At 46.8% G+C, this 20,789-nt stretch overlaps 1 protein-coding gene across 1 annotated transcript in view; it reads right to left on the bottom strand.

Annotated features, from left to right (window-relative positions):
* ABHD2 (abhydrolase domain containing 2, acylglycerol lipase) overlaps positions 1-20,789 on the bottom strand; it is an 83,790-nt gene that overhangs the window by 28,315 nt on the left and 34,686 nt on the right. The window contains exons 4-5 of the mRNA XM_007516759.3: positions 7,486-7,661; positions 1,740-1,907 (exon numbers count right to left, since the gene is read on the bottom strand). Coding sequence (XP_007516821.1) covers positions 1,740-1,907; positions 7,486-7,661 — 344 coding nt within the window. The remainder of the gene's footprint in view (positions 1-1,739; positions 1,908-7,485; positions 7,662-20,789) is intronic.

Genomic DNA, 20,789 nt, shown 5'->3' with positions numbered 1-20,789 from the left:
CCAGTCCCCACCTGCAAGACGGAAATTCCATAAGCAGTGAAGCAGTGCTGCAGGCGTCTCTCTCTCTCCCTTTCTACCTCTTCCTTCTCCTCTTTTAATTTCTGTTTCTATCCAAAATAAACAGGAGGAAAAAAAACAATGGAGTGTTATTCTGGTGTCTCTCCTCACTCTCTCTCAAATTACAGGGTGAAAAAACTGGGTATGAGAGACGGCTCAGCTGTACTGCAATGGGAGTGGCCCAGAGTCCGTTCCCCAGTACTGTATGAAAAACACTAAGTCGGGTCAGCAGAATAGCTCACTTGGATACTGTACTACTTCGCCATGTGTGTAACCCAGGTTCAAGCCTGGTCCCCACCACACTAAAGGAAGGAAAAAAAAATTCTATGTGTGAGATAATTATAGCATCATTATTTAAAAACATTGAATAACTTCAAATAACTTAAGTTGTCTCCAAAGAGGAATGGTTAAACTATAACAGAATGATAATAGCAAGGTGGGTCTTTAAAAAGATCAAATGCAATGACTGTGTACTTTTACATGAGTAATACAATTGTTTAAACAAGTCACCATTAAAGAAATTACAAGCTGTCAATGAAACCCATCTGGACTCACCATCGTTTCTGGACAAACATGTGAATCAGAAGCCAGAATGCAGCAGGTCTGGTTCTGTGAAGAGGCTGTACCCTCAGCTTCCTGACTGCCAAGGCACAGGGGCACAGTGACCCGAGACTTGAACTTTATTAACCGTCAAGGACGCACACAGAACAACAGATCCACGACACCTCACCAGCTCCCAGAAGGATGAATTAATGGGGCAGAGAATACATTGGCCTGACCTTGTTTGGTTGCCTTAGCACAGAGATTAATACCAAGTCTGAATACCAGAGTCTGCTGTTACTATGCTGTGGTGTCCCACAGATACTACCAACGCACATCTATAAAGTCTCCACATCAGGTCCCCATCTTTGGGCCAGTTCTCCCAAATAATATAAGGGCTGATTCTAGGACTGAGTTCCTCCTGGGTTCAAGTCCAAAAGTTTTATTCTTTAATAAACTCAACTCGAAAAATCCAAGTATGCTCTATTTTTAGTTAACAGTTATTTAAGTAAGTGTCACAGATATGTATGCCTTGACAACATAGACATGAAAACTCTTGAGCACAGAGACAGGATGGGAAGAAGAAGAAATAAAAAATTATAGCTATGGGAAGATTAAAGGTACCAGTCTCAGGTGTTTCCCATTAAACACACTGTCATTTATTGGGTCATAAGCATCCTAAATATTCGGACACATTCCTTGCTTAATGTGCAGGTGTGTGTATGTAATCAGAGAGGAGAATAGCATCAAGAATGCAGAAGTCTAGTGGAGTCCAGAAGGAGTCTCTGCTAACACAGGGCTTCAGCAAAAGGCACTGAACTGTCAGTGTGCCGACACGCACAGGACCATTACGCACCTGGCCTGCATTCACAGGTGTTAGAGGATGGCACAGTGGCACGGGCTCTGGGTCCCTGCCGGCTTCTGACACTTGCTGGCAGAGACCTTGGGCAGTGTCCCTGAACACCTCAGCTTCTGCCTGGTGTGATGGGAAGAGGTGAGGGGATCACAGGGAACATCTGAAAGGTGATGTCAGTACAAGTTTGAGAGGTAGCCACCTCTGGCCGATGGGCAAAATTCTAAACTCTGAGGAAGTAGCAACAGATGCACAGTGAGGACAGAAAAGCGGGTGCTCCCCAGCTTACCATAGGTGAACATGCGAGGTGAGGTCAGCTCAATGTTGGGCAGGGCGCCCAGGTGGTTTAACACGGCACAGCGGTAGCCATTCTTCTGGGCGTAGTCGACAAAGGTGCGGATGTACTGCTTCTCACTGTGATTGGCAATTCCGGGACAGATAACCATGGTAATGTCATCTGCAGGGTGGACAAAGAGAACCCAACACAGTCAAGCCAATAGACAGTAGCATGCCAAATGGACACGAGCACACTCACTGGCTAAGAAACTGGAAGGGAAATTTAACGTGTATCTTTTCGCTCCGTTCACCGGGAGACAGCGCCTCTCTTCTAGCTAGAACTGTCTGCATCAAACCAAATATGCTGAACGGCAGGCTCCAAGCCACCATGTGCAGGCACTTAAAAAATACAATAAAACCACTACAAAAGTGAAATTAAAAATATCTATTTTGATGTTTACCAACAGATTCAAGAGATATAAAATTATTCATTCAGGTTGCTATTTGAATGTCCGAATATTACTCTTGGTTTTCGTATGAATGAGTAGAAAAAAAGAAAAAGGTCTTTGCACAGACCTCTTTGATCCCGTGATTTAATTTCAGATATTTATCATATAAAGAACTTGCACGGTCAGGGAGGTGGCGCAGTGGATAAGGCATTGGACTCTCAAGCATAAGAACTTGCACATATGCAAAACTATACATGTGTAATACAGACTGATGGAAAAAGACTGTAATAACCAATACATATATTGCCTCCAGGGTTATTGCTGGGGCTCAGTGCCTGAACTACAAATCCACTGCTCCTGGAGGCCATTTTTTTCCAATTTTGTTGTCCTTGTTGTTGCCATTATTGCTATTGTTGCCAATGACATTGTTGTTGTTGGATAGGACAGAGAACTGGAGAGAGGAGGGGAGACAGAGAGGAGGAGAAAAAGATAGACACTGCAGACCTGCTTAACTGCTTGTGAAGTGACCCCCGTGTAGGTGGGGGACCGGAGGCTCAAATGGGGATCCTTGCGCCAGTCCGTGCGCTTTCCTCCACGTGCGCTCAACCTGCTGCAATACTGCCCATCCCCCCAAATAAGCAATATTTTAATGACTGTTAATAATACTGAATGTGGGCTAGCTGTTAAGTCATTGTTCAATTATTAATTACTGCAATCTGAATGATGGACTATTATGTAGCTCTTAAAAGTAGTGAGACATTTTTCCATACACTGATATGGTGAGTTCTAATAGATACACAATGGGAAAAGCAAGGTAAAGAAAGAAATTGTAATATACTGTCCTTTGTGTGAAAGAACACACATTTTCTTTAAAATAAAAGTGGTATTTACATGATTCAACTTTATAAATGTCACTTCCAAAAGTTACAATAAACATAACTAAAAAATTCTATGCAATATGCATACAGAACTTTAAACACTTTATAAGTGTTGACCTAGAAATTCTAATTCCTGGAATCCTGCCTCAAATTGCAAGATTAAAGATGTATATCAGAGCTACTTGGAGTAACAAAATTGTCAAACAAGCTAAAATTGCCCAATAATAGAAGGATGATTAACTATGCTATGGCCTCAGTGCACAAATCATTTCCTTTCTTTTTCTTTTTTAAATCAGAGCAATGCTCCATCTGGCCCAAAGTGGTGTTAGGGTGTGAATCTGGGACCTCTGAGCCTTGGGCATGAAAGTCCATTGTCAGACTGTGATATCTCTCCCAGCTCCAGACACCACTAAAATTATGTTTTTAAGAACATTTAGATTTCAGTGATGTGGGAAAATGTTTATAACATGATGGACAATCACTATTTTTGAAAAACTATGTATTGAACTGTTAATCTTTATATTATCTTTATTTATTTGACAGAAACAGTCAGATATTGAGAGGAAGAAGGATATATATAGAGAACGAGACAGAGAGACACCTGCAGCTCTGCTTACTATTTGTGAAGCTTTCCCCCTGGAGGTGGGTTAAACTGGGTCTTGATCAGCAATTTGTTTGGCTTTATATGTTAACTCTCTTTTCAGCCACCAGGTTCCAGATGCTAGCATGTTGCCAACCAGACTTCCCTGGATAGACAACCCCACCAATGTGTCCTGGAGCTCTGATTCCCCAGAACCCCACCTCACTAGGGAAAGAGAGAGACAGGCTGGGAGTATGGATCGACCTGTCAACACCCATGTTCAGCAGGGAAGTAATTACAGAAGCCGGACCTTCCACATCTGCATCCCACAATGACCTTGGGTCCATGCTCCCAGAGGGATAAAGAATAGGAAAGCTATCAGGGGAGGGGATGGGGACAGAGTTCTGGTGGTGGGAATTGTGTGGAGCTGTACCCCTCTTATCCTATGGTTTTGTCAATGTTTCCTTTTTATATATAAAAAAACAAAAACAAGAAACTGGGTCTTTGCACACTGTAACACGTGCGCTCAACCAGGTGCTCTACCACCTGGCTTGGCCCCTGTAAGTTTCTAAAATGGGGATTCCATATATGGTCAGAAAAATTCATACAAAGGAAAAAATAAGCTGTTTTTCTTTGATGCAAGCATTTACTGTCTTCCCCACAACCACTTACTTCATCAATTCTTCCTGGAGACTAGGGTTATAAGACACGAGTGAGCACAATGAAGGATCAAAGTTTTGGGTCAGCAAGATAGCTCACCTGGATATACACCTGCTTTGTCATGTGCTCACCTGCAATTCAAACCTGACCACTGCCTCTTTCTATTTGCAAAAGTCAGCCCAGTGGCCTGAGAGGTGGTGCAGTGGCTACAGCACTTTCAAGCATGAGGTCTCAAGCTCAATCCCCACCACTGCATGTGCCATAGTGATGCTGTAGCTGGCTTTCTTCTCTTTCACTAACAGACAGAATCTTAAAATAATAAAATAAACTAACCTTAAAGAAAAAAAAAAGGGGGGGGGGGTCGGGCGGTAGTGCAGTGAGTTAAGCGCACATGGCGCAAAGCACAAGGACCGGCGTAAGGATCCCGGTTCCAGCCCCAGCTCCCCACCTGCAGGGGAGTCGCTTCACAGGCGGTGAAGCAGGTCTGCAGGTGTCTATCTTTCTCTCCCCGTCTCTGTCTTCTCTTCCTCTCTCCATTTCTCTCTATTCTATCCAACAACAACAACAATAATAACTACAACAATAAAAAACAAGGACAACAAAAGGGAATAAATAAATAAAAGGGGGGTTGGGCTGTAGCACAGCGGGTTAAGTGCACGTGGCGCAAAGCGCAAGAATCCTAGTTTGAGCCCCCGGCTTCCCACCAGCAGGGGAGTCGCTTCACAGGTGGTGAAGCAGGTCTGCAGGTGTCTGTCCTTCTCTCCCCCTCTGTCTTCCCCTCCTCTCTCCATTTCTCTCTGTCCTATCCAACAACAACGACATCAATAACAACAATAATAACTACAACAACAATAAAAAACAAGGGCAACAAAAGGGAAAATAAATAAATAAATATTTAAAAAAAGGAAAAAAGGGGGTCAGCTGGTGGTACACTAGGTTAAGTGCTGGTTAAGTGCACATAGTACAAAGTGCAAGGACCAACATAAGGATCCCAGTTGGAGCCCCTGGCTCTCCACCTATAGAGGGGTCACTTCACAAGCAGTGAAGTCTATCTGCAGGTGTCTTTTTCTCCCCGTCTTCCCCTCCCCTCTCAATTTCTCTCCATTCTAGCTAATAAAACAGGAAGGAAAAAAAAGGAATGGTCACCAGGACCAGTGGATTTGTAGTGGTGGCACCAAACCCCAGTGATAACCCTGGAGGCAAAAAAAAAAAAAAGAGAGAGAGAGAGAAATGAGACTGGAGTGGTGAAGCCCTGGTATTAACAACAACAAATCAAAATCTTGTCTCGTTCTTTTCAACTTCCCACCTTGAGAAGAGAACTGGTTAAATCAGATATACTTTAGTGGCAGAAGAAATAAAAGCTTTAGAAACAAGAGGGGAAAACAATCACTTCAATGGCACGGTAAGAGAATCAGTATTTGGAAAATCAGCTATAAGATTCAGAAACATGCCGTGGACTCCTGACCTCTTTGTGACTGTTTACTGGGACCCTGCAGTTCTGAGCCCTGGGGATTCGTACACCCCTGCAGATAGATAATGAACAACTGTGCAAATACATTTAGAGAGTGGCAGGGTCCAAGAAGCGTGAATGCAGGAGGACACAGTAGATTCACAGGGAAGGAATACCAGCTAGGGGAGTCAGGAGTCTGTCCCTCTGAGGTGACTTCTGAGCTGAGGCCTGAACGAAAGCCAGGTGTAAGTCTGGCACAGGCACTGCAGACAGAGGGAACACAAATGAACCCTGTGTCACCACCTACTCAGCAGTTCCAGGAACATTAAACAACTAAGAGCAATAATGCATTTACTGGACTTTACCCATGAATATTTACAGAGCTTCTATAAAAAGAGGCGCCTGACAGAAGGGAAACACAGAGCAGAGCTTGGACTGGGCTCGGTGTACTGCACCAAAGTAAAAGACTCTGGGGTGGGGGGGATTCAGGTCCTGGAACATGATGACAGAGGAGGACCTAGAAAGGGTTGAACTGTTATGTGGAAAACTGAGAATGTTACACATGTACAAACTACTGTATTTTGCTGTTGACTGTAAACCATTAATCCCCCAATAAAGGAAAAAAAAAAAGTGCCGGTGCCGGTGCCAGTACCTGTGCCTGTGTCTGTGCCTGTGCCAGCTACAGGACTGGAAAGCCACATTCTCCTGTAGGATCAAAACTCACTGCCTCTCCAGTCCTCCCTGAGAAGCTTCTCTAGTGAGTGCTCACTGTGGAGGCTGGGCAGAGTGACTCCAGGTTCCAGCAGCATCGGACACCCGGAGTGGACAGGAGCAGGGGGCAGGAACTCAGATCCCTGCGTGCAGGTGCAGCCCCAGTGTGTCTTCTTGTCCATGTAAACCTGCTTACCTGTCGCCCAGTACCAAGACCAGCTGATACCACATCTCTAAGCTTCGGGGCTCTTACTATAGTACTGGCCTTGTCTACGGCCATATCACCCTGAACATGCCTGATCTTGTCTATAGCACCAGCCTTTCAGGACAGGGAGATAAGAACATCTATACAGTGGCCTGGGAAGCAGCTTGCATACCATGGGCTTGCTAGCATGAGGCCTCCAGTTCGATCCCTTGTACCGCACATGCCAGAATGATGCTTTGGTTATGTGTGTGTGTTTCTCTCTCTCATAAATAAATAAGTAGAACTTTTTATAAAAGCATTTGTAGAATTATGGTGGTTATTAGGGGCAGAAGGGAGGCGTAGGATTTAGGTATGGCCATGGTATGGGGTCATACCCCTGTAATCATTAATCTTGTAAATCACTAATAAAAATTACATTAAACTTTTTAAAAATGTAAACAAAACAAAACAAACAAACAAAAAACCAAACCCAAACCCAAACCTACCAAAGCATGCGCCTATAAAGCACTTGGAGTAGGCCAGTTTCTGTTGCTGTCAACAAACTGGTGGTCTACTCCTGGGAAACCTGGGCTCCAAGTTCTTGTCCCAAGTTTCTGTACTTCACAACAGGACTAGAACACCATCTCCAACGACAGCTTCCATGAGCTTGCGGGTACCTGCTGCAGCGAGCACTGGCTCTCAGGTGTGGTGATTCAGCAAGTGTCCTATCAAGCCCTGGAGGGGATGGGAGGAGGCAATGGGACCAGCCCGGATGGGACTGTGCCCTGCTGCTGAGCAGTTCTTCTCCCTGAGTTATCACCTGACCATACAGCCTGCACCAGCTCACCTCCAACACAGTGTTCGGCCAAGGGCTCAAAGAGGTCGAAGGTGGAAGTGGCTCCATCCGACATGGTGATGAATTTGCGGTGCCCATATGGGTGTGGTGATCTCACCCTGCCCATCTTCCCATACAAGGCTGTCTGGATGTGTCCACTCTTCCCCCAGATCAATGGCGGGATGTATCTGAAGATGAAGGAGAGGAGAGGTCAGTATTCCCTGTGTTCCTTCCACAGCACTTGGAAAAAAAACCTTTGAGCAAGCCTTTCAACTGATTTAAGTATTTTCTCGGACAAACTGTACACAAAGCATACATATGAGCCTTTTTTACTACCTGATGTCCATGCCAGATTGACCCTCTTTTCTCATTGCTAGTAAATCCTGCATCAGATCAGCCTTAGAAATCGGCCAGGGACTGGGAGATACGTAACCCCACCGGGTGTACCTCACTGTGTACAAGGCTATGGGTTTAAGCCCTAGTTGTCACATGGGAACACCCCGGACAACACTGAGTGGAGAGAGCCCCATGGATGGTGGAGTCCTGCGATGGGGTATCTCCTCTCTGTTTCACCCATATCCCTTCCCTCTAAAATAAAAAATTGGCCCAGGGATAACACTCAGCAGTGATATTTTGTGCACAAGATCTTGTGTTCATTCTTTGGTGCTGCATTAAAATAAAGAAAAAGAGTGGTCGCATGGGCGGTGGCACAATGGATAAAGCATTAGACTCTCAAGCATGAGGTCCTGAGTTCAATTCCTGGCAGCACATGGACCAGAGTGATATCTGGTTCTCTCTCTCTCTCTCTCTTTCTCATTAATAAATAAATAAAATCTTAAAGAAGAAAAAAGACAAAAGAAAAATAATAAAAAGGAGAGAGTGTGAACACACGCTACTTGACAGAATCTGCCTCATTATCAGACAGGTGAAAGAGCATAAACAGCCAGCTAGCAGGATGCCTACACTCACAGAATGCTCACTTTCCTCCGCCTCCCACAGCCAGACAGCCCAAAGGCAGGAGCTACTCCATCATCAGTACAATCTGCTGTGTTCAGTCCCTGGAAAAGGGCACCAACGCTTCCAAGAGCCTGCAAGTACTGTGTGTGTGTGTGTGTGTGTGTGTGTGTGTGTGTGTGTGTGTGTGTGTCCAGAGAACATGCCAGAAGGGCAGGGCAGTGTCAATATTTGTTAATGGTGGGTAAAGACTTGTAACACCCTAATGACTGTCTTCAGTGAAAACACTGAGTGACTCAGGTGCTTGGTAGAAAGGCAAAAGTCACAGACTAGTGCATTACGGGGAGAACAAGGTGATCCAAGGTGCAACTAGGAAGTGATTACAGCTCACAAGCCCAGTGTAGGGTGGTCCCAGTCACCGAGCCTGCTACTGGTTTCTCTTCTGTGACTTTTAGCTGAGGCTCAAAGGTAGGGATCTGAGTTCTTTACAAATGAGAGTCATGATACAAAAGGGCAGTGGTCTGGGAGGTGGTGCAGTAGATAAAATGTTGAACCCTCAAGCACAAGATCCCAAGTGATCCCCCATCATTGCACATGCTAAAGTGATGCTCTGGCTCTCTTCCTTTCTCTGTCTCAATAAATCTTTAAAAAAATAAATAAGGATAAGGTCCTCTGTGTTAGACATCACATGCACACATTTTATTAAGTTCCCTTAACCTATTTTCTGCTTGTGTCTATATTTTTGAAAATGTGGTACCAGGTACACCTGGTACACCTCATGTACCACTGCTTCTGGCCAATTATTTCCTTTTTCTTATTTTCAGAGAAGAAGGGAGGGAGAGAGAGAGAGAGAGAGAGAGAGAGACAGACAGACAGACAGACAGACACAGACAATTACTCCACCATCTACAGAGTTCTCCCAGCACCACTGTTTCTGTGTAGCACCGGGGTATGAAGCCAGAGCCTCTTGTTGGCAAGGTGCACACTCTACTTGGTGAGCTACTGATATATCCCATGGCCTATCATCCTTATCAGGCCAGATGATGATAAACTAAACTACACCCCCCAGGTAATTCATTATATCCATACACATTTAAGGGAAGGGAATTGTTACCTTAATCAGGCCACTTCCCACACAAGCTTCCTCTTTGAGGGCAGGGAGGAGAAGGAAGAGTATTTTAAGACTCAAGGACAAGAAGCCACTTGCCAGCCTAACACAACAGGTGCAAATCTCAGTGCACAAGCCACAGTGGCAGCCTTAGGTGAGTAAAGGCAGGCGTTCAAGAAAAGAGCAGCTTGTGACAGTAACACAGGCTAGCTCACTAATGTCTTGACTGGACAACTGGATACTGGACAAGGTTCATTTATGTAATACTTTTTGCTGCCAGAGCCTAGCACCTGACTTTTTCCACCATTCCTGGTGAACTCCTTTTCTGTGTATGTTGTTCCCAAGCAGTGCCAGGGGCCCAAATCCAGGACCTTGTGCACAATTAAGTATGCACTCTACCTGGTGAACCATCACCCAGCACCTATTCCCTGTATAGGATTCAGATACAAGATTTATAAAGACTGCCAAGTCCTGTAATAAAATATGTGTGGGAAATGGTCCAGCAGCCCAAGGTCTCGAGCACCCCTGGAGGGAAATTCCAAGAAAACCGTGTTTAGAACATCAGTTATAAACAGAGATGTGCTGAGGATAAAGATGGCAGAGGGACAGGCTAAACTTCACTTGCTTTTCTCTTGAGCTTGTTTGGAAGACAATGTTATCTGGAAAAATGCAACAGAAGAATTCGGTCGGTCTTCCTTTTGGCTAGTCGTCATATATGAAGACACATACAACCATGTTGATGCCAGTCTCTTGATTCAAGGTCTGGGCATCTTCTCTGAATCCTTGCAGCAATTTCTCGGCCTCGAGTCTCATCCCATCCACTCTACTACTCACCACCTCTGGCAGAGGGCTAAGCCCCAAACCTGACCTCAGCGCCACCACCTTGGTGCTGCCAAGGGAGGACCTGATGGTCACCATACCTGGGACTGCTCTTGGGACTTTGGCCAGGACTCCCAGAAACCTACATAGCCTGGCTCCACCTCACACAGGCACACCTTGTGCTGAGCTATTTATAGCCCGGGACCTTTTGTTCAAGCTGTCTCTTCTGCCTGCAACGTGCTCCTCTCCTCTCACGGTCAATTTCCTCCTGACCTGCGAGCGCTTGTCTTTCATGGGTTGGTCCTGACAATGGCTGGGGGAGCTGCCCTTCTGGTGCAGGGCCCTATGCCCCCAGCACAGCTCTGTCCTAACACCTGGGGGGGCTCCACTGATTTCCATGCCCTTTCCAAGCACATTCTTTTCAGCTGCAGGAGTCAGGCACCATCACCTGGGTGTCTGTGCTCCTCAACAGGAGCCCCCCAGAAAACCTGCCAAGACAGAGCCCCACGTACAAATGCCATGCACCTTACTGATGTGAACTTGACCACAGTATGCTTGGGGCCTTAGCTCCATTGTCAGAATCTCAAGACTAGGCTGGGAGACAATTCTCAAGGGGTGTGTGTCTGCCTCAGGATCACTTGGGGCTCTCAGGTCAGCGTCAAGTCAAGTCTGCACAGTGGGAGCTTCACAATCTTTAATTTTGTCACAATGGCACCTATTATTAAAACACTTTTAAATTAACTTCAAAGCAACACAGCACTGGGGGTGAAAAAAGTGAGTCGGGGGGCAGCATTTCCTGTGGTGAGGTTCCTTCTATATGTTTTTGTTTGTTTAAATAACATCCACAGATTCCAAGATAAACAAAAGTTATCAGAACCAGTGTTTAATCACTTGATTTGGGTCAGGAAGGAAACCAGACAAAAAGGTAGTGGAATATTCTGAAATGTATGGAAACACTGGTTGACTAGAGAGATGCTGCTAGGATAGCATACAGAGGAATATCCTGTAACTATGCCTGCTTGCCTGCTAGTAACTGCACTGCTCCTGTCCTGAAAGCCCTTTGCCCACCAGGACTTAGAGACATCCAGCCCGAGGTCTGGGCCGGTCTGTGACTTGTGAGGTGTGCTATGCAGTAGTGGGTCTGGCCAGTCCTGGACCACCTTGCAGACCTGGGTCCACCACCCAGTGTGAACTGGCAGTTTGCAGAAGAGAAATACAGTTCATTGTCCTTACTCAAAAAAGACTCATCTTTCCCCAACTGATTCCACCTGTCATGTTTAATATATACCAAGTTTCTAACTAGATATCTTTTAAAATCTTTATTTATTTTTATGAGAGAGGCCAGAGCACTACCAGTTCTGGAAAATGGTGGTACTGGGGATTGAATCTGGACCCTCAGGCATGCAAGTTCTGTGCCCCCTGGTCCCTAATTAAATCTTTAGATTTCTTTCTTTATAGTTTTACTCTGGTATGTTGACTTATCCATTCCTATGCCAGAATGGCAATGCTTGAATTAACAAAGTTCTATGGACATTTTGAGAGTTAACAGTGCAGGCTTCCACTCTCCTGTCTGAAATTTTATTGACAGGATTTTGGCATTTTATTTTTGAAATGGACAACAGGATTAACTTATTCTATGAAAATGCTGACATTTTTTATTGGAAGTACATCAAACTTATATATAACCTTGGGGAAAAGTGACATATATATTTATTTATTTTTACCAGAGCACTGATCAGCTCTGGCTTATGGTGGTGTAGGGGACTGAACCTGGGACTTTGAACCCTTAAGCATGACAGTATGTTTGCATAACCATTATGCTATCTACCCCTGCCTGCGACATCTTTAAAGTGAACCCCCCCCAAAAAAAACACCCTGCGGCATGTGTCCACTCTTGAGGCTTTAATGCCTTCAGGTGTTACAGGGAACTCACGTCTCCAGGGAGATTTTACAAAGGCTATATACTTGAGTTGAAGCACCTGGGCAGGTCTTACTCCTAACTCCCCGAAAGCAGATGCGATGTCTTCCATTTGTTTATGTATCCATATGGTATGTGTCCACTGATGTGCTATGACCGTGGTTAATAAATGTTTGTTACTAGGAGAGAAGCTAGAGCACTACAGACTAGGAGGCCATCGCTGTGGACCTGTTTCTAACTGCCATCTGGCTTTTCCAGTGGAATCACCCTGTGGCAAAGCACACACACATGCTTGGCCTCTGGGGAGACACAGGGCACAGCAGCAAGGACAGTCGTTTGCTGGGATGTTTAGAGCAGAGTTGGGGGGGAGGCTGACTATTTTTCTTTGCCCCTTAGCGTCCGTGGGGTATAGATCCAATCACTTTATAGTGGGTGGCCCCATACTTCTTAGGCCTCTGTCTCCAGTACCTCTATATCAACATGGCAGGTGGGGCACACAGAGGGTGTGGAGGGTGTGATGGCCTACACTGAGCACCCCCCTGCAGTGAACCAATGTCTCTCTGCTGTTATTCCAGGACCCTCTGAGTTTCTACTAAGCACGAGCCTTTCGTTAACACCACAAAATCCAGATGCACCCATTTTAAGAAGGGAACATATGAGAGGCATCTGGGGTGGGAGGTTAGAGGAGGCTGGAGAGGGCAGGACCTGGGAAAGAACCTGGGGTGTACTTGTTATATGGGCAGCACCATCCCATTCAGAGGCCCAGGAGTGGGATGGGTAGGGCACCTTATTACCTGCACACGATGGGAGGCAGGGCCTCCCCAAAAGGAAGTTATGTGTGCCTCTGGGAGGACGAATCAATGGATGCCACATATATCCCCTATAATACGGTGGACTAATCTTTGGGTCTTTTTTTTTCCTTTCCCCTGCCTCCAGGGTCATTGCTGGCAGGGTCATTGTTAGGGCTTGGTGTCTACACTATGAATCTACTGCTCCTGGAGGCCATTTTTTCCCATTTTGTTGCCCTTGTTATTACTATTGTTATTATTGTTGCCACTGCTGCTGCTGTTGTTGGATAGGACAGAGAGAAATGATGAGGGGAGAGGAAGACAGAGGGGGAAGAAAAAGATAGACACCTGCAGACCTGCTTCACCACTTGTGAAGCGACCTCCCTGCAGGTGGGGAGCCAGGGACTTGAACCAGGATCCTAAAGCTGGTCCTTGCGCTCCATACCATGTGCACTTATCCCACGGCGTTGCCACTGGTCCCCCATCTCTGGGTCTTTTTAGTGTCCCTGATCAATCACTAAGTTCCAGTGTTGGCTTTCAAAGTCTCCTATCCCCAACCCTGGGCATAACTCGGAACTTTACATACTGCAAAACTGTGTATATATGGCTAGTCCGCAGCTGCTCCTGGCTTTACAAATACATCAGGTTGCGGCCAGTGTGTAGCTCATCTGGGAGGCTGTCTGCAAGAGTCCTCACCGTCACAGCACTAGGAGGAGCTTCGGTGCTTGTTGTCTCAGACCCCTCTGTCTGTCTGTCTCTCTCTCCTTTTCTAGCTGAAAAAAAATCCAATGGAGCCACTACAAAGTCCTGGGGAGGGGGGAGGGAGAGACTAGGGAAGGTTCACTGTGTTTGTGCACCAGCCTTTCCAGGCCCCAGAGGTCTCAGGTTCAGTCCCCGGCACCACCATTAATCAGAACTGAATAGTGATCTGGTCTCTCTTACTAAAATAAAACACATCTTAAGGGGGCTGGGTAGTGGCACACCCAGTAACGTGCACTTGTCACCAGGTGCAAAGACCCAGGTTCAACCCCTTGGTTTCCACCTGCAAAGAAGGAAGCGTGAACAGTGAGGTGGTGCACACTTCACCCTACTTCCCCCTTCCCTCTGAATGTCTATCTCTACCCAATAAAATAAAAACATGTTAAATTAAGAAAAATATCTTTAAAAAGTCTATCGTGTGAGCATTAGCATCTTCTGGTGCTGGCCATCTGTGGGGCTTTTAGAAGATGGGGTGCCCTGGGGGGCTCTCCTGATGTAAGGGGCTGCTTCCTGGTAAACAAGGGCTTCTGGGACAGAGCTGGCCATGTAAAAGCCGACTGAGATTTGAGACTTGGACTTGGGAAAGAACAAGACTATGATGTCCCCCCCGGGTGTGTGTGTGTGTGTGTGTGTGTGTGTGTGTGACTCAGGCCATCTGGGAACATCCCCTTCTCCCACCTTAACTGCTCTCTCCTCAGGGTCACTGCGTGTGTGTGTGTGTGTGTGCGTGTGTGCGTGTGTGTGTGTGTGTGTTATATCTTAGCCATGGCCGGACCCCAATCTAAGAGGGGAAACTATCAGTATGGCCCCTGAACATCCCTTGGGAAAGACCCTGCTGTCTGTAAGGGGGGCTCAGGCAGCTCCTCTGGGGACCAGCAGAGGGCACTGAGGTCAGAGCTGCGTTGCGTCACAGAAAAGTCCACTACCTGAAACTCAGGCCCATAGCGAGACACTCTGTGAGGGGCGCTCAGGCCCTGGCCTGCTAGAAGGTGCATGTGGGGGGCTTCCAGTTCCTCCTCCCTTCAGCCAGGTGGGCCCAATGTCAATAATATGTTTCCTTTGTGAGTGCCCCTACTGGGCTGGCAGGATACACCTCCCTGGTCCCCTCCGCTGCAGCAGGCCCAGGCATGCAACATACCCCACCATGTCACATCAGACCCACTGGGGAGGCCAGGCTTTGGAACACACACTTGGGCCTCTACTCTCAAAAGGCACGTGGAGTATTCAGCTTCCCACCCACTAACTGGCTCATCAGAAGAGGCTTTGAACTACCCCACACACACACACACACTGTAGGCTGTCCCCCGTTATACACCACTGCTGCAGCCAGATGTCTATTCCTGAATCACACGAGCCTGCCCAGGAAAATTCCAGTCCAGGGGCTATTTTCTTTCTGCCTAAAAAGGATTACAGGTGGCTGGAGGAAGCAGGAGAGGAATCGTCGTCGATTCCCTTCCTGTTCTGAAGTTGGTCTGAGTGCTGCACTGAGGCCCTCCGGTGATCCAGTCTGGACCTTCTCTAAGCAATAAAACACGTGAGATGGTCTGCCTCCTCCCACACCCACCAGGACTGCCTGTGGGCCACCCCTCAGCCCAAGGCCACCTCAGTGCCCACTGGGGTGGGAACAGGGAGACGCTGAGAAGGCACGGGGCATTTGCCTGTTCCAGTGGGGAAACATTCTCCAGACATGTGATTCCTACATGTGAGAAATTCAGCAGCTATAGGAGACAAGAGCAGAAAGCCCCCAGGGTCCCATCAAGAGACGTGCACTGGCCCCCACTCTGGGCACAGCAGAATGTATTCTGAAACCACAAATCTGCTAATGTATTCGGGATTGGCAAGAGAATAGAACAGTCCAGACTATGCCTACGTGTGTCTGAGCAGCAGTGGCATGTCCACAAATGGGGTAAAGGCATGCTGTTTGCTGTGCTGGGCACAGGGCAGCCAACAGGGAAAGATCAGACTGCAGCCACATTTCATACGGGGTAAATCCTGGGGCGGACCAAACACTTTAAAATTGAAAATGAGACCACACACAGTCCAGAAGAAAGCCTGGGGCTTTACAAATAATCCAACACAAAGACATCTCTCCCGAGGAAAGGCAGACCTTTAAAAAAAAAAAAAAGAAAAGATGGAAAGATTTGACTAGGCAAATATTTTTTTTAAAAAAATTCTGCATGGCAAATACCACCAAGAACAAAGCCAAAAAAGGAAACAAACTGAGAACAAATATTTGCAGCTCCTTCTACAAAGGGCTGATTTCCCTAGGGCACAAAGGGCTCTCTCAGATGGTTAGGAAAAAGCCCAATGACCATTAGAATACTGGGCGGGCTACCAAGGATAGAAAAGGAAATAAAAATAGCTCCTCAGTATGGAAAAAGATGCAAAGTCTCCTTCCTATGAAACATGCAAATTAAAGTCACGGTAAGGAAATTCTTTTTTACTTGCCAGGTTGGCAAATGCCGGCAAGTAGAAGAACCCTTTGCTGGGGTTCTAGTCTGGGAGGACAGAGCCATGTAGTGCTGAAGCATTTTCCCACACACACACGGGGGCTGGGGGCAGATGCCGCTTCCAGCTTCTCCTCTTCTGACACATGTGCATGATGCTGCAGATGCAAAATTCACAGTCACCCACGGTGGCAGCTGAGAGCAAGAACTGGCCAAACAAATGCACGTCCACTGCGGAGACACTCACTCTCCTCACACCCTGCCCCCGTCATTACTTTTTCAGGTATGCAGAGACGGAAAGAGACAGGACGAGAGACACGCTGCACTGCAGCTTCCCCTCGTGCCACTGTGCTCCCAAGCAGTGTACTGGGACTGGGACTGGGACTGGGACTCGGACCCGGACAGAGTTCAGTGCAAAGTAGGCTCCCCCACCCCTGGGTTAGGAATCCTGCGGGGCTCTTACAAATACTGCACTGTCAGAAAAGTCATGGTGCATTTCTGCATAGGCAAACATAGAAACATATGTCATGACTTTTCCAACAACCCAACGCATTAAAAAGAAATAAATAAAAAAACGAGCTATCCAGGAATTAGGGGGGCATGAGCTATGCTATACACACTATTATAAATTTACCCCATAAATGTAGGAGCCCCTGACAGTGGTGGGAGTGTGGAGGGAGAGAACAAGGTGAGTGAGCCCATGGCTGGTGAGAGACCCAGTGGGCAGGCGCTGTCTTGAGCAGGGCGAGCCTGGAGCAGAAGCATGGAGGGAAGGAAATGATGCAGCAGAGGACACAGCTCCAGAAAGATGAAAGAAAGAGGCCTCTGTTGACGGCTGCGGGTTAGCCCCATGGAAATGACCACACTCCTCTGTTGCATAAGAACACGGGAAAATATTTCCTCAAAGAGTCAGCAACCCCGCCCTTGTGGAAACTGGCAGCAGCTGAGGCACCAAACCATTCTTACCCACACAAGAGAATTCACAAAACCACAGAGAAAAACATGTTCTAGAAAATTCTCCTAAAGCAGAGTTCTGGTCTCTTCACACATGATGGACAAACTTGAAAGGCAGGGCTGGTGTCACTGCTTATACTCTGGCTGACAATGAACTACATGCAACGTTCCAAATGAGGATATGCTTATTCAGAGTCCTCTTATTTTTAAAAGATTTCTTTTCTTTTTTCCTCCAACATTATTGCTGGGGGCTCGGTGCCTACACCACGAATCCACTGCTCCTGGAGGCTGTTTTTTTCCCCTTTTGTTGCCCTTATTGTTTTATTGCTGTTATGGTTATTATAGTTGTTGTTAGACAGGTCAGAGAGAAATGGGGAGAGGAGGGGAAGACAGAGAGGGGGAGAGAAAGATAAGACACCTGCAGGGACCGGGTGGTGGTGCACCTGGTTAAGCGAACATGTTAGAGTGCTCAAGGACCCGGATTCAAGCCCCTGGTCCCCTCCTGCAGAGGGAAAGCTTTGCAAGTGGTGAAGCAGGGTTGCAGGTGTCTCTCTTCCTCTCTCCCCAACTCCCCTACCCTCTCGATTTCTGGCTGTCTCTATCCAACAAATAAAGATTAAAAAAAGAAAAAAAGAAAAAAAAAAAAGAAAGACAGACAGACACCTGTAGACCTACTTTACCGCTTGTGAAGGTGAGCCCCCTGCAGGTGGGGAGCCGGGGGCTCGAACCGGGATCTTTATGCGCATCTTTGTACTTCGCGCCATGGAAGCTTAACCCACTGTGTACTGCCTGACTCCCAAGATTTATTTTCTTATTTATGAGAGAAGGTGAGAGGAAGACAGAACCAGGGCATCACTCTGCACATTTGATGCCAGGGATCAAATTCAGGACCTCATGCTTGAGAGTCCAACACTTTATCCACGTGCCACCTTCCAGATTGCCTTTTAATTTTACTGAACTTTTTTTGGCCATCAGGAGTAACACTGGGGCTCAGTGCCTGCATGACGTCACCACTCCTGAAGGTCTTTTTATTACTAGTGATTTAATAATGATCTACAAAATTATAAGATAACAGGGGTACAACCTGACTCCCCCAGGTAAACAACCTCACCCATGTGTCCTGGAACCCCTAATCTCCAGAGCCCTGTCCCACTAGGGAAAGACAGAAACAGGCTGGGAATATGGATCAACCTGTCAACACCCATGTCCAACGGAGAAGCAATTATAGAAGCCAGACCCTTCACCTTCTGCACCCCTTAGTGATCCTGGGTCCATACTGCCAGAGTGATAAAAAATAGGAAAGCTATCAAGGGAGGGAATTGAATACGGAGTTCTGGTGGTGGGAAATGTGTGGAATTTTACCCCTCTTATCCTATGGTTTTGTTGATAGTTTCTATTTCTTATTTCATAAATAAATGAAATTAAAAAAATTTTAAAAGTGAAGTAGAGAAATACTTTATTTCTTTGAAGGCCAAGTCTCTGTATCTGAAAGTGCCTGTCTCACCTCACCTCACCTCACGCTGGCTCACTATGGCAGGTGTGGAGCAAGCGCAGCAGCCACTCCACCTGGAGCTTCTGAAGGCCTCGCTCCACTCACCTACAGTCTCTGCCACCACTGGGTCACCACCTGGTGCCCGTCTTCTCGTCCCTTACGAATCTTCATTTCTGCTTCTAAAGCTCTTCTTGGTCCCTTTAATATTATAATATACAACTGTAATTTATATAACATTATAATTAATAACGTCCCCCTTTAATATTCTCTCCTTTGTGTCCCACAAGGCGTATCTTCGGAGTGTGCTCACTGATGCATCCTTCAAGTCTACTTTGGTTCACTGAGTTCCATCCACTTCCTCTTTCCTGCCTGTTGTGTATCTTTGTCTTTCATGTTCAAAGCTTCCTCACACTGTGTGACCCTAGCTTGGCTTTATCTGTTGTAGTTCAAGGCACCAAAGTCTGAAGCAGAGCTCTGTCCCCATAGGCAAGGCCTGTCAACCTCAATATCCTCAAATAACAGCAATAACCTCAAACAACAGCAGCTCTGGGACCTTTCTCTTGGCTGGTCCCCAGAAGGGGGTCTCTCCATCTAGAACCTGCTAGGGAACAGTCCTCGACATCCTCGGGCAGACTGGCTGGCCTGGTGCCTCCCCCACCCTCATGTGTTAGATGGAGGCAAGGCATGTTCCACAAACTGCAATGTCCTGCTAAATTCCAAGCCCTATCCTCCAAGGTACCTGGAACCTCTAGTCCTTAAGTCTGCAGATCAGCCTGATTCTTGGAGCCCTCACCCACCATTGGGCGTGGACTTCAGTTTTCTTGGGTCTTTCCATGTCAGTTCCCACTTCTCCACCTGCCTCTCATTCATTTTCCCCCTCCTATTTATTCTCTATGTGCTTGAGGAGCGTGTCTTTATAATCCCTTGTCATCATTTTAGTGGGGATCCAGAAGCACTGGAGACAAATGTCTTCAGCTTCTACTTTTCACCAAGTCTTTCAGATCTGTTTTTTGTTGAAATGATTTCTTTCAGGGCCAGGCGGTGGAATACCTGTTTAAGTGCACACATTATAGTGTGCAAGGTCCTGGGTTCAAGCCCCTGGTCCCCACTTGCAGGCGGGAAGCTTCATGAGTGAAGTAGGGCTGCAGGTGTGTCCGTCTTTCTTGCTCTCTACCTCCCGTTTCCTTTCAATTTCTGGCTCTCTCTATCTGATAAATATAAGTTATGAAAAAGGTTTTTTTTTATTTTAATGATACAGACGGAAAGGAAGAAGGAAAGAAAGAAAGACAGATAGATAGATACTGACCACAGCACTGCTTAGCTCGGGCTTATGGTGTTGGGGACTGAACCTTGGACCTTAGAGCCTCAACATCTTGTACGTGGCCACTATGGTACCTCTTCAGCCTATCTGCTGCTTTTTACCAGTGCACTGCCAGGGAATGGACCCACATGGTCTTGTACTGGCTCAGCAGCTTCCCTGGCAGTTTTTTATTCAGTAATATCGAGGGTGCGGGAAGCCACCACAGCCCTGCTCCACCATCCATGGAGCTTCCTCCGTGATGTCTACTGTACTACCACATAGGTAGCAGAATCTGAACCTGGGGCCTCACACATGGGAAGGTATACCTGCTACCTGCTTGAGCTATCCTCCAGCCCCTTCTGGCGGCTTGCCTCCCAGAGCATCAGTACTCAGCACACCCACCCCAGTGGCTGCGCTGGGAGCTGCATGTCTGGCCTCCAGCTCATACCTGAGTTCACAGCTGCCACCTGTATGTACACCCCACAGAGTGAGTGGCCAAAACTGACTTTCCCTGAAGAAACAGTTTCCTCATGGAGTTCTCTAGCTATGCCGATCACTAGGTCCTCTCCGCCTTGGTATTGTCTGTAAGTCAGTCCTCCCCTCCAAGGTCCAGGCCTATTCCTCCATCCATAGCACACGCTGTTCAACCCTGACAGTTCATCTCCATCCCCTATCTCTCACCTCCCTACAAATGCTCACGTGCTCTAGTACAAACTTCCTTTCTGGAAAACTGGCCTTTCCTCTCACGCCAGGAGACCTGGTGCTCACGGCCATAGC

This window comes from Erinaceus europaeus, chromosome 20, assembly GCF_950295315.1.
Source record: "Erinaceus europaeus chromosome 20, mEriEur2.1, whole genome shotgun sequence".
Classification (NCBI taxonomy): domain Eukaryota; kingdom Metazoa; phylum Chordata; class Mammalia; order Eulipotyphla; family Erinaceidae; genus Erinaceus; species Erinaceus europaeus.
This window is presented reverse-complemented; position numbering and strand designations above follow the sequence as displayed.